General features: G+C 38.0%; 1 protein-coding gene across 1 annotated transcript in view; it reads left to right on the plus strand.

The window, feature by feature from the left end:
* The window catches only part of BLM (BLM RecQ like helicase), a 31,621-nt gene extending 17,400 nt beyond the window's left edge, over positions 1-14,221 (plus strand). The window contains exons 11-22 of the mRNA XM_044981144.1: positions 232-330; positions 435-583; positions 2,031-2,137; positions 2,547-2,707; positions 3,878-4,073; positions 4,574-4,764; positions 7,796-7,931; positions 8,273-8,472; positions 9,554-9,746; positions 10,343-10,465; positions 11,172-11,370; positions 13,893-14,221. Of these exons, the coding sequence (XP_044837079.1) occupies positions 232-330; positions 435-583; positions 2,031-2,137; positions 2,547-2,707; positions 3,878-4,073; positions 4,574-4,764; positions 7,796-7,931; positions 8,273-8,472; positions 9,554-9,746; positions 10,343-10,465; positions 11,172-11,370; positions 13,893-14,073 (1,935 nt within the window). The 3' untranslated portion in view covers positions 14,074-14,221. The remainder of the gene's footprint in view (positions 1-231; positions 331-434; positions 584-2,030; positions 2,138-2,546; positions 2,708-3,877; positions 4,074-4,573; positions 4,765-7,795; positions 7,932-8,272; positions 8,473-9,553; positions 9,747-10,342; positions 10,466-11,171; positions 11,371-13,892) is intronic.
* Positions 14,222-14,739: the final 518 nt, after the last annotated feature.

Genomic DNA, 14,739 nt, shown 5'->3' on the forward strand with positions numbered 1-14,739 from the left:
ATAAAAAAATAAGGATTTTTAGTTCCACATCAGTTTCCTAGTTGTTCATGAAAATCTGTCTAGAATGATGATCATTAAAGACTACTTTAAAGGTTCTGTATGCAGTTAAAAAAAACAAACAAAACCCACCTCTCTACAGAATCTTTAGTTTCGTAATCTCTTAGTTAAATAGGGTTGTGATTGTTTTAATGTTTTTCTGTTAAAAATACTTTTGGTGGTGGGTCTCCCTAGGTTTGTTCAAGTGGCAGACTGATTTCAGCCCTGAAAAATCTGTATGAGAGGGACCTATTGGCACGTTTTGTTATTGATGAAGCACACTGTGTCAGTCAGGTAGATACCTATTGATTTATATTGTTAAATACCCACAATTTCAAAATAGTTGGAAAACTTTATTCAATAGAGTGTGAAAAGGTTAATTTTGTTTTTTAAACTAGTGGGGCCATGATTTTCGTCAAGATTATAAACGGCTGAACGTGCTCCGCCAGAAGTTTCCCTCTGTTCCTATGATGGCTCTTACTGCTACTGCTAATCCCAGAGTACAAAAGGATATTCTGAATCAACTTGAGATGCTGAAACCACAGGTGTAAGTTGTTCGGAAGTATTATGAAAAATTTGTGTAAATTGCACTTATCTAGGCAGAATTTTTTTTCCCTTTCAATGTAAGAAATAAACTTGTGTTAAACCCTACTCAGTCACCTGAAACATATAGATATTTGTATCTAATTTAATATGACTGTATGTATGGAATTTAAAATCCATGAAGTACAAAAAGTATTAAAAATAAAGAGCAGACTTCCCAAATTTCTTTCCCCACTTGGGGAGAACAACTCTTTACACAGTAAAGTTTCATGAAATTTTCTTTATCATTGAAAGGATGGGAGGGTAAACTGTAATTTTTTTGGGTTGGTAAATTGTCATGAAAACCTTGCAAAGGTGGTAAAAAATATGATCTATAGCATTTAGTGGGAAAATTCCAAAGCTTGAGTATGGCAAGGATTTTTTAATGTGGCAAACAGTGCAACTAAGGTATCAAATGAAATCTAGACTGTATTGCATTTGCACTGCATGCAATAGCAAAACCTAAGTAATTTTGTCCTCCTTAGACCTATTGACTTCAAAGGGACTACCTGTGAAGTAAGGTGCTACTCAGGGTGAATAATCTGATCCATAGTTCTTTAGCATCAGACCTGGTAAATTTCTATTGCTCTTGAAAACTGTGATAGTCTTTTATTAAGAAAGTGGGACAGCTATGCTTTAGTGCATGCATTTGCTAGGTTTTGGAGTTAGAAACCATTACAAACCCTGTTACCAGTGTACATCAGGCTTCATAAATAGATAATTCAGGTGTCACTTTAAATAATGCAGAAAGATTTGGTATCTTAAAAATCAAATGATAGATTTGATGTGGACATTTGGGCTTTTTTATATTTGACATGAACCTATCATAATTTTGTGAACATGTAAAAGAAATGTCATCTACTGTACTTCATGCCCTGAAGAATGCATGTAACAATCCCCGTATTAGAAGCATGTCAGGATTTAAAAGGGAAAAATTAAGGTAGGTAAATTTCACTTCTTACCATGCAGCACATGTGTCCTGTCTCTGAGCATGTCTGTCCTGCTGGTTTATGTAATGCAGAGTAGGCTTGCCTTCTGCTTTCCCAGCCATAGGATGAACACAACACTAGCATTTACCGAAGTGATCCCAGGTTCAAAAAGTGAGGAAAATCAATCCCAACTGGGCCAGGTAGAATGAAAAAAGACTCTCTATTCAGAGTTTTAGGGGAGGAAGTAGTAGTTAATCTGAAATTTGAGTCCTTCCAGACAATTCCTATCCTGTGGAGATTACTACATAGTGTAAAATTATGCAATACCAGGATCACTCATTGATATCCTGGATTCAAAATTATGTTCTCAATGAGACAATCTAGTCTTATTTGCTTTGACCTTTTACTCTGAAGACTCATAGCCCCTCTTTTAAAAATATATTTTGTATATGAAGCTAACGTGTTTTGGACATTATGTTTTAGGTTTACTATGAGCTTTAACAGGCATAACTTGAAATATGATCTATTGCTCAAAAAGCCAAAAAGAGTGGCATTGGACTGCTTGGAATGGATCAAAAAATATCATCCATGTGAGTACTGAATCTTCTTGTAGCTGGCTGTGCTCATATACATTTGAATGAATTACAGTTCTTGTATAAGGCAGTAGTGTATACATAAAACTCTACCCTCCTATGCGTTTTGAGCGTGAATGGTAAATGTAGAACAAAATGTTGGAGGCAAAGTAATTTAGTTCTTTGATGCCAAGATTTAAGATTAATCAGTGGGCCACATTAAAGTAGGAGTTCCTGTTGAGAATGAATAGGAAAAAGGGACTTGTAGGTTAAAATATCTAAATCAGGAATTGACAAATGTCTGGTAATAAGAAAATTGCCTTTGCCATGCAAACGTTTATTGTTGCTTGGTTGACTGAGGGGCTATGGATACTTGTGAAACAGAAGAACCTACATTCCTGCACAAACATTCCCTTTATATTCACAGATGACTCTGGAATAATTTACTGCCTCTCACGGCAGGACTGTAACAAAACTGCTGACATTCTACAGGAAAAGGGTCTTGCTGCACTTGCCTATCATGCTGGCCTCAGTGACACTGTTAGAGATCTTGTACAACGAAAATGGATTAATCAGGATGGGTGTCAGGTAAAAGGGAAAAACAAATGAGAAGGTTAATAGCGATTCTACAGGAAGAATGTGAGACTCTCTCTCAAAAACACAAAGCATAAATTAGAGCAAGATGCACATAAAAAATGAAACCAAAGTTAATATAAAAATCTTACATGACTAGACATGGAATTAAATCATTGTGCAGAATAGAGTGTCAGAAAACTGTTGCTAGCCCTTCTGTAGGAGAAATGCTAATGTCTGCATCGTATTTACATGGAATATTTATAAGCAACAGTAATAAATATTAAACTTAAGAATTTTACAACAGTTAAGGACTTGAGGCCTTGTACTGCTGTGAGGTAGGGCACTCTTTCACAGGTGAAGAAAATAAGGCACAAAGTCATTAAGTGTTTTGCACAAGGTCACACAGCAAGTTTATGGCAGAGCAGGAGCTAGAATCCCGATCTCCTCTCAGTTCGGTGCTTTAACCATCAGACTCTTTCTGGGAAGGTAGCTGATGTTTGTAAATATAAATGTTTTGACTGAATGTGTCTGTCTTCTTTTGGGAATACACCAACATTAATTTTGCATTCAATACAGGATCATATTAGTAGGGCCGTACCAAATTCGCAGCCGTGAAAAACCTATCACGGACTGTGAAATGTGGTTTCCCCCACATGAAATCTGGTCTTTTATGTGCTTTTACCCTATGCTCTACAGATTTTACGGGGGGAGACCAGTGTTTCTCAAATTGGGGGTACAGACCCAAAAGGGAGTTGCAGGGGAGTCACAAGATTATTTTAGGGGAGTCGTGGTATTGCCACCCTTACTTCTGTTCTTCCTTCAGAGGTGGGCAGCTGGAGAGTGGCAGCTGCTGGCTGGCTGCCCAGCTCTGAAGGCGGCATCCCACCAGCAGCAGTGCAGAAGTAAGGGTGGTAATACCATACCGCAACACCCACCCCCACAACTCCTTTTTTTGGGTCAGAACCCCTACAATTACCACACTGTGGAATTTCAGATTTAAATAGCTGAAATCATAAAATTTACAATTTTTAAAATCCTATGACCATGAAATAGACTAAAATGGACTGTGGATTTGGTAGGGCTCTACATATGAGTGATCAAAATACATTCATAGTTTAAAGTGCTGTATGAATACCTTGCAAAGCTTTATGATTGTATAATAATTTATGGCTCTTATTCCAGGTCATATGCGCAACAATTGCTTTTGGCATGGGAATTGATAAACCAGATGTACGCTATGTTATTCATGCATCTCTCCCTAAATCTATGGAAGGTTATTATCAAGAATCTGGCAGAGCTGGACGAGATGGTGAAGTTTCTCACTGTTTGCTTTTCTACAGTTATAGTGATGTAACCAGGCTTAGAAGGCTAATACAAAGTAAGCAAAGGCTCCCATCTCTGATATATCAAACGTTATAACAGGAAATAAGTAGTTCAGTCATGTTAAGTTTTTGTCCTGTTCTATTTACATATTCTTTTGCTATTTAAAGATCTTCAGAATGCCATATAACACTGGACTGGGTCACTGTAGTTGCAGGGTCCCCCCAGCATGCTTTCACTGTTCCCCTCTCTGAAAATTTTCTTTATCTAGACCTTAGTTTTAGTTTAAAAACCCAACCAATTTATTCATTTTGCAGAATTTCCAAACTTTTACTTTTGGGGCAGACTGAGACCATGTCTGTGGCTTTCTTTGTCCCTCATGTTCTTAAATTCTTGAAAGTGGAATGAGATGTCTTCACTGGCTTAGAATGTATTTTTTTGCCTAGGTATCTGACTACTTTTATCTAAGTGCTTGAGGTAATTTGTTTGATCAGTAATGACTTTAGCCTTTTTGTACATTGTGTAACAAATACAATGAATGCATCCCTTTTATTTCAGTGGAAAAAGATGGAAACAGTCAAACAAGAAAAACCCACTTTGACAACCTTTACAGTATGGTTCATTACTGTGAGAATGTACACGAATGCCGGAGAATACAGCTTTTGGCTTACTTTGGGGAAACTGGTTTTAATCTTAACTTTTGTAAGGAACACCCAGAAGTAACTTGTGACAACTGCTGTCGAAAGAAGGTAAAAAATTACATCATCTGTAAATTTGAGCTCTTAAAGTGGTGTGTGTGTTGTTTTTTTTAACCAGCCTTAAGAAAACTTGCTAATATATTCTAGAAGGCAGATACAGAGATGCTGAGTGAGATCCTTCATGCCCTGTGATACCATGTGTTTTGAGTTGGTCCCAAAGTGTAACCTAGAACAGACTTACACTAGCTGCATGTGGATCCCAGGGACTGTTGGGGAAGCTTGGGACTGTGAAGTTTAAGGATACTCTCCGACACCTCTTTTCTCCCAGCCATGCCTACTGCTCCAGAAGAAGTTGGCACAGAACTCACTGTGGTGGCTATGCCACCTAGGAATTCTCCCCCACAGGTGGAATCCTCCAGCTGCCATCTAAGATGGCTCTGAGGCAGCTTTGTGCTCCTCTGGCACATCGTAATAGATACTAATTTGGAATGGATTGGGTAGGAGTTTGGGGGAAGAGGAGGGTTTGCAGTCTCTACAGGTCAAGGTCTATTGACCAGCAGATTGCTAGTGTGACCAGGAGTAAAACAAAAGGGTTGATGGATATCTTAAACCCACTTTTTTCTTCCAGCTTCCCCAGCTTTGCAGGCCAATCAAGTATCTACTGATATTTGGTTTAAATATCTGGTGCTCCTAGTAATTCAATAGATGACATTTTAAAAATGACTATTCCAAATTTAATCCACAAATTAAAGGCTAGCTTTAATTCATATATATTGACCTACTTATAGTTTCCTTTCTCTGAATTAACTTTTAAAAAGGTATTCAATTGCAATTTAAATTATTGTGTTCAAGAAAAGTTAATAGTTTTTAAGTGTCTTAGAAAGGAAGTCCCGTTACTTTAATAATAAAAAAAAAAAAAAAGGTGGGGAAAAGTGCAAGAGGATTTTTTTTCTGCAAAATGTAAGATTCTTTAATAAGTCTGCTGATTGAATTAGTACACCTAGTTTTTAAACTGCAGAGGACTTCAAACACTAATCCCCATAATACCTCAAGGTAGGTAAGTATGATACCATTTTACAGATGGAGAAACTGAGGCAGAAAGGGGTTTGTTTCCACAGTGAGTTAATATTCTAGTCCAAAGGACTTTAGTGCTTAATCCTGTGCTCAGAGCACTACCCCACACTCTTCTCAGTTTTAAACCGATGATAATATTGAATAAAATAATGTAGACTTTAGGTAGTATATTATCATTTGGATGCATTAGAATTTATACATCCAACTCTCATTACTGTTGAGTTGTGTAAATACTACATGGATATTTTTAAAATTAGTTAACTCAATTAACACAATACTCAAACATTACTCTTGCAGTTTGAGTGTATAAGCTTTTTTAAACCAAATAGAATTGTAGGACTGGAAGAGACTTTGAGACGTCTTCTAGTCCAGTTCCTTGCACTTAAGGCAGGACTAAGTATTGTCTAGACCATCCCTGACAGGTGTTTGTCTAACCTGCTCTTAAAAATCTCCAGTGATGGAGACTCCACAACCTCCCTAGGCAATTTATTCCAGTGTTTAACCACCCTGACAGTTAGGAAATTTTTCCTAATGTCCAACCTAAACCATCCCTGCTGCATTTTAAGCCCATTGCTTCTTGTTCTATCCTCAGAGTTAAGGAGAACAATTTTTCTCCCTCCTCCTTTTTTATGTACTTGAAAGCTGTTCTCATGTCCCCTCTCCGTCTTCTCTTTTCCAGACTAACCAGACCCAATTTTTTCAGTCTTCCTCACAGCTCAGGTTTTCTAAACCTTTCATCATTTTGTTGCTCTTCTCTGGACTTTCTCCAATTTGTCCACATCTTTCCTGAAATGTGGCCCCCAGAAATGGACACAGTACTTCATTTGAGGCCTAATCCGTGTGGAGTAGAGAATTACTTTTCATGTCTTGCTTACAGCGCTCCTGCTAATACATCCCACAATGATGTTCGGTGTTTTTTGTTTTTGATTGGTTTTTTTTTTTTGCAACAGTGTTACACTATTGACTCATATTTAGCTTGTGGCCCACTATGACCCCCAGACCCTTTTTCACAGTACTCCTTCCTAGGCAGTCATTTCCCATTTTGTATGTGTGCAACTGATTGTTCCTTACTGAGTGGAGTACTTTGCATTTGTCCTTATTGAATTTCATCCTATTTATTTTACACCATTTCTTCAGTTCATCCAGATAAATTTGAATTTTAATCTTATTCTCCAAAGTACTTGCAGCCCCTCCCATCTTGGTATTGTCCACAAATTTTATATGTGTACTCTGTATGCCATCCATCTAAATCATCGATGAAGATACTGAACAGAACTGATACCTGCGGGCCCCCACTTGATATGCCCTTCCAGCATGACTGCGAACCACTGATAACTAATTTCTGGAAGTGGTTTTCCAACCAGTTATGCACCCATTTTACAGTAGCTGCATTTAGGTTGTATTTCCCTAGTTTGTTTATAAGACGGTCATGCAAGACAGTATCAGAAGCCTTACTAAAGTCAAGATATATCACATCTACCACTTCCCCCCATCCACAAGGCTTATTGCCCTATCAAAGAAAGCTATTAGGTTGGTTTGCCATGGTTTGTTCTGGACAAATCTATGCTGTTACTTATCACCTTATTATCTTCTAGGTGTTTGCAAATCAATTGCTTAATTATTTGTTCCATTATCTTTCTGGGTACTGAAGTTAAGCTGACTGGTCGGTAATTCCCTAGGTTGTCCTTATTCTTTTTTATAGATTGGCACTATACTTTCCCTTTTCCAGACTTCTGGAATACTGTATTAATTTTGTACAACAGTAAAATCGCTTTGAAATATCTGTTCTTTAACTTTAGTGATCCTTTTACATTTTCAAAGGATTATTTACTAACCTAAAATTCCCATGGCAATGGCATATCAGTGTAAACAGGCAATAACTAATCTATATGAGGATCAGAATTAACTTATGATTGAAAAAGCCTAGTAGTGAGAAACAAAGTTGTCAGTGGCAAATGGTATTAGTTACAATGGAAACAAATCTTTCTAATCAAATCTATTGTGATAGGATTACAAGTCAAGAAATGTGACGGATGAAGTGAAAAGTATTATAAGATTTGTTCAAGAGCACTGTGGACAAATGGGGAGAAGAAATGCAGGTTCTGGAAGGTATACGTTGAACATGATGATTGACATTTTCTTGGGTAAGTTCTGTTCTACCGCTCAAATATTTGGTGTGGGCCAAATCTTGGTTGTATGCCAGAGGGGCCATAAAGCATGGGCAAAAGCTTGAAACAAGATCTATACCAATAGGGTTCTTTCCTGAAAGCAATCCATATAGTATGTGTTCTAGAAGAAATAAAACCCCTCGCCTTAAGCAGACTATATCGGGTAGATAAAATGATAATTATTGTAAGTCTTTAACCTTCTGCCACTTGTTCAGATTTTTGTGAACGGGCTGTGCAAAATGGCTCCATAGCCTTCCACAGTTGTGTAACTTACTGGCTAGGTTAATAGACCAACTCTGTGTATTCTTACTAAACAGGTACGAAAAGTGCTAGGATTCAGTCCGGTATATTTGGGAAGGGAGCTGCTTACTCACGACATAATGTGGAAAGGCTGTTTAGAAAGCTGGTACTGGATAAGATTCTTGAGGAAGAATTGTATATCACTGCTGCCGAGCAAGCAGTAGCATATGTAACGGTAGGAGAGAAAGCACAGGCTGTCCTAAATGGATATCTACAGGTGTGTAACAAATTTACTTTTTCTTTAATTCTGCATTGGTGTTTCCTTCTTAAATTAAAATGAAACTGATGTTGCTCTTCTCTTCTTTAAGAACATGCAGATACTTTGAATTTACATTGAGTGCCAGAATAGTTTAAAAAGAAAAATAACTATATTTCTATAATATCATTTATTCAATAATTTCAGGGTGCTTTGCAACCATTAGTTAAACTTTACAAAACTCCAGTTAGTTGTCAAGAGTATTCGTATAACCTACTTGTAGACAATGGAAATTGAGGTACAGAAATTACTTGTCACACGTAGGGAATAGAATGCAGTAGGTCTGGTTTCCAGTCCAATGCTCTAACCAAGCACTTTTCAAGTGGCAGGGCACGACTCAAAAAGTGGTTCATGAGGGGGCATCAACTGGGTTACACCCCACAAGGGGAGAACCAAACTGGCAAACTTCTGTGATACCTAGGACTCAAAAGGAGCTAGTTAAGTGGAGGAAAAAAGCAACTCTCTCCTTTCCCTGAAGCTGTTTCTGCTCTGCTCCTTTCTCTCTTAACCCCAGTCCATCTGCAGCTCCTCAGCCCTTTTCACCAGCTAGTGTTAAGCTCCAAGGAAAGCTGAACTACGAGAGGCTGCCTAGCCAGTGCACTGGTATCTCCCCTTTCAGAGCAGTCCTGTGTAGGTAGGGGTAAAATAGAGAAGTCACTTTAAGCAGCCAGTCCTCAACAATAGTTCCACAAGCTCCATCAGCCCCCACCCAAACTTGCTGTGTGTTTTTTTTGTTTTTTGTTTTTGTTTCCTGTGTTTTGTGAACTCAGTCCCACAATCCTTTAAAAAGGATTATGCCTAGTAACAACGTGGCTTTGGGATCCCTGGTGGAAAAACTCCATACACATAAAAAGGATCTTGTGTAGAGTTGTTCTTCTTGTTGGGTAAACAGTTACCTTAAGTCAGTAACAAATGTTATCCAGAAAGAGTTTTCTGTTTTAATACCTGTTTTTACTGGTTAAAGGCCAGATATCTGCTGTTAAACTGCTCTGCAATTTCTCTCATATAGATTAATTACTTATTTAATTTCTCATTTTAATAGGTGGAGTTTTATGAAACTGAGAATGCCAGCAGTATTCGAAAGCAAAGGGCTTCAGTGACAAAAATGTCACAACGGGAAGAGATGGTTAAGAAATGTCTTGTGGAACTTACAGATGTTTGCAAAACTCTTGGAAAAGTTTTTGATGTCCATTACTTCAATATTTTTAATACTGCTACACTCAAGAGAATAGCAGGTAATGTTTATCCTCATGACCAAAACTCCTATGGGGGCAGTAGGCTATTTCTGGTTCAGAGCAGGATTCATCCCGGGGTGGGATTACACTGGGGGGGCACGCTTTGTGACCGTTTGAGAGCACCCTGATTGACTTCCATCCTTCAGCTTGCTGCTGACTGTAGTGTACATGCTAACTAACTGGGAGGTGGTCTGCTGGAAGAGAGGCATGTGCGCTATTCTGCCCTGATTTCTTTAAACCCCCGTTCTTAAACTGCTCTGATGGGCATGATTCAGTGCTATTTGTCTATTGCATATTAAGCTCTATAATGGAGCTCTTGAAAGAGTATTTAAGATTTTCTCTGATTCAGTTTGTTCCTTGTTTAGTATGTGAATGGGAGTTGGTAGTTCTGACATCTTATTGATGGGAAACATGTTGCCCATCTTCCAACAAAATTCCAAAAATACATCTGGTTGTCTGATTCAAATCCTGTCTACATTTTACCTGAATTTTAAACCTACAAATGTTCCTTTGTTTTTTGTTTTTTTTTAAAGTGTGCAAAATCTGTTTTGTCTGATATAAATTTGATCTAAGCAGATTTCTTTGTCTGCATACAGAAACTTTGTCTTCTGACTCGGAGGTTTTGCTTCAGATTGATGGTGTTACAGAAGACAAACTGGAAAAGTATGGTGCAGAAATAATTCAAGTCATGCAAAAGTACTCTGAATGGACACTGCTAGGTATCGTATGCCTTGCATTTAAATGGGTGTGCTTTTTATTTAAAAGCCTTTTCTCTGTATGAAATTACATAAATAAAAGGGGTCCATGTTAAAATACAGCTTTATGGCCTGTGTTCAAACTTTCATTTTTTAAAAATTTGGCTTTTCAGAGCACAGAAGGATCCTTAACTAAGAGGCAAGTGGCAGGGTGTGGGGTGGAAGAGGAGAGATTCACTATAAGTCTTAAAAAATAGACAGTGGTGGATAACTGGACTTCAAATGTCCTGGGTAAGAATGAGAGAAGAAAAGTAAGATTGCTGATCATCTGGTCCTCCTTTCATGGCTGGGAGCGTAGAGGAGATTTTCAGCCTTTAGATGCATCTTGCACTGTATTTTCCCATTCACATCCACTAGTTATGGGCTAGCATTGTAGCATGGGTGAACAAATCACAGACTAAAGTTCTCCAATGACTTATGCTTTGGTCAACTATAAATCTAGCAGAGAAAAGTGTAACATGATTCAATGGTTGGAAGTTGAAGCTAGACAAATTTAGGCTGAAATAAGGCATAATTTTTTAGCAGGGAGGGTAATTCGCCATTAGAACTATTTACCAAGGGTTCTGGTGGATTCTCCATCACTGACCATTTTTAAATCGAGATTGCTCTAGGAATTATTTTGTGGAAGTTATCCCAGTTGCATTAGTTTTAACAAAATGTCCATTTGTAGAAGACACTGACTCTTCCCAAACTGCGGGCACGGATGCTGGAAAACGTGAGCGTGAGGAGGTAGAGGACACACATACAACTTCTAGCTATTTTTGCAATAGCACAAACAAAGGAAAAAAGAGGAAAAGACTACCATTCTTCAGAGAATCCAAGAAGAAAAAAACAGGTTGTGGTGGTAGCCAGCAGTCTCGTTCTAAGGGGTATGTAATGTTAATACTTGTAACTTTGGTTTAACCAAAGTAGCATGATGATAAAAATACCCACTAGAGTGTTGGATTAAGGTTGCTTTAATTCATTTAATGTTGAAGAATATAGTCAATAGGAAAATGGTGAAGGAGGAGAGAGGCATTAGTCTAGCAGCATGGAAAAACATGGATTTGGAAGTATTTATAACCTCTTTATAAAGTCATTATTGTACAATGGTGATACTCCAGAAGCACATATGACTCCTGTGGAATCCCTGGATCTGAGAGGTGCTCATCTCTCTCTGATTTCACACAAGGCTAGAATATGGAATGCAGAGCAGATGATCTCTTCCTTGCTGTCCAGGCATCCAGGAGGGTAGCAGTGTGAGGAGAAATGCACCCCATGTAGCACTGGGAAATGGGTTTGAAGTAAGAGACAGATTGTATGCATGACAATACATTAAGGATTTCACTCCACCAGTCTCATTTTAATCAAGTTAAGGTCCTGGAAGACTTGTATCCATCCCGTAGAATTACAGTAAACTTGAGGGATCCAGGGATTGAAAAAAATCTCACATTACACACACAACTGTTTTCAGATAATGAAAAAAATATTATAAGCTTGATTCTGTGCCTTCCCTTTGAACTCTCCTTCTGTTCCCTAAAAATGAAAGTGGGACAGACATTCCCCAGTTGTAATTTTCCAGCTGGAATCTTGAGTAAATATACTTTTATATGCTAAGCAGCCTGCCAGAACCCTGAAATTTAAGTTCATTACTAAACATTAGTTTTGTGGTTTTCAGTACAGTACACAGCTGCAGATGTGCTGGTGGGGCAAATGTTCTTGTTTTCCTTTGTCACTCTAATCGGTGATATCTATATTTCCCAAAAGCGCCTATCGAAGTTGCTTGCTTTGCAGCAGCTTTTAATTCTGATATTAATTTAAAGCAAGCCATAATTTGATTGGCATACCTTTCCACTGTTTTTTAAACTTTTGCAGGCAAGGCAACAGATGAAGAATTTAAAGAGATGCTGTCAGGAATCTTTTGTTAATATTTTTTGCTTACTCACTTGGAATTAGTGCTAGAAAGTGATTTTGGAAGCTTGAGAGTTACTTTTGTGTTCTGGTTTGTCCTTTTCCATTTGTAAACATTTGGTCTTCCTCCCCCTTCTCTTGCCCACAGCTTCTCATACAGAGCACCCAACAAAGAGGAGTGGTTGTTAGTTACACTAATACATTTATTTTTTTCTTTAAAAATACAGTTAGAAAAATACACACAGAAAATTACACTATAAGAACATTATTTAGGTGGTACAGTCAAGCACTTGAAAGTTAGGAGATTCCAGATTTATGGTTATCTATAACATTCATTCTGCCCCCTTGTGCATTTGCGTTATGGAACAGTCTAGGTATATGATCATTTGCAGTTTTTCCCTCAAGATTCTGCACTCCTGCATTTCCATCCTGAACAAGCAGGAATTATTGCACAGACAACCATAGATCTGGCATTTCTTAATGTCTGAGTTTTGCATTTTAAACAACATTCTTTTAACAAGAAGAATAGGAGTACTTGTGGCACCTTAGAGACTAACAGATTTATTTGAGCATAAGCTTTCGTGGGCTACAGCTTGAAGTGGGCTGTAGCCCATGAAAACTTATGCTCAAATAAATTTGTTAGTTTCTAAGGTGCCACGAGTACTCCTGTTCTTTTTACGGATACAGACTAACACAGCTGCTACTCTGAAACCATTCTGTTAACAGGCTTTGTATGTAATTCCTATAAGGTCTGTAAATTGCTTTGTACCTTTCCTAGATCAGGGGAGTCAAACTCATTTGGAGGAGAGGGCCAAATTCTATAACTAATTATAGTTCTTGAGCCTGGCTATAGAATCAGGACTATATACTCACAATGCAGTGGAACACCCACTGATGTCAGTAGGTGGTTTTCACAGAGAGCAAGACAAGACAATGGCCTGTATGTACTAACTAAATGTTCAGTTATTTATTCAGTGCCTTTATTGAGAGAAAATAAGCTCCCCTTTAATCCCACTGCTGTTTCTGCCCTCTCTCTTTCTTTCCATCTTTTCTGGATTTCCTCCTCTGCAGCAACTCCCAATTTCCAATCCAGTGAACTTCCCTACCATTCTAGCCTCTAAAATGATCAGTGATTTCAATATTTAAGGATGTCACTGAGGTGTCATTTAAAGGTGATCTACTAATCAGATTAATAGAGGTCAAGGGACTTCACCCTTTTGCATGACTGTTTCAGGCTGTCTGCAGACGACATAGTCTACGTTACACTTGGTTCACCTTTAAAAGGTTACCTCTGCAGCCATGAGCGTTAGAAATTTACTTTTGTTTTTAAATGAAAGATTAGATTCTGGAGAATCTGAATGTGTTTTATGCAGGCCACATAAATACATCATGCAGGTGGATTTGGCACATGGGCCATATATTGACACTTCTGTTCTAGATAAAATGTAAGGTATTGGGTATCATGTTGATATGCTAAATCATTTTTTCTCCAAATTTCTAGGGGTTATATCAACAACAAAAAGATCTCTTCTAACGCCAAAGTCCAGACATCCTCAAGTTACAGTTCAACATCTTATGGTACTACTACAGTCATGCCAGGAACCAGTAGGAAACTGGGGATTATGGCACCACCAAAGCCTAAAAACAGACAATTCCTTAAACCTTCCTATTCACTATTGTAACTACTAGAATGTAAATACTGTATAAAGCTACAAGCTGTCAGCATTTCCATTAACTTCCAGTTTTTCAGATGTATTAAAGCTTTGATATCATACATCTGTACAGTACAAAGAGTGTATTTGTTTAAATAAATGATTTTAGATAAATGCATTTCTTTATTTGGAACTTTTAATTCTTCCCTGATGCTAAATATTCTTATTATAAAAAGAACATGCTAATTTTGATTATAGAAGACCAGTAGTTTAGAGATTAATTATTTTAAGAATGCTCTAATTCTTTGAGAACTGCCTCTCTCTGAACCCACATATGGAATGTATATGACTGTAGCTCAAACCCATTTACCAGCAGTGATGGTTGGAGCCAGGAACCTCACTGACCATACTAATAAAGGATGATATCCTTCAGTAGCTCGGGGCCAGCTAGCTGGTCTTGAATTGTTTTCTGTATAAAATCTAGGTCTTAGGATGAGTTTCTTAGTTTGAGGTGTTAGCTTAATTTAGTTCTCTTTTTCATAGTCTTGGATATTTCCCCCCACATCTCCTGGGTCTAGCAGCCCCTTGGGGCATTTGAAGCTTGGCCTAGAGTATGTGTGAAAGCTGCAAGGCTTTATGGTCTGTCAGACACATAAGTGCTGCGTGAGCTAAGGGCAATCTTTGGCTCGTACCTGG

Source organism: Mauremys mutica, chromosome 11, assembly GCF_020497125.1.
Source record: "Mauremys mutica isolate MM-2020 ecotype Southern chromosome 11, ASM2049712v1, whole genome shotgun sequence".
NCBI lineage: Eukaryota > Metazoa > Chordata > Testudines > Geoemydidae > Mauremys > Mauremys mutica.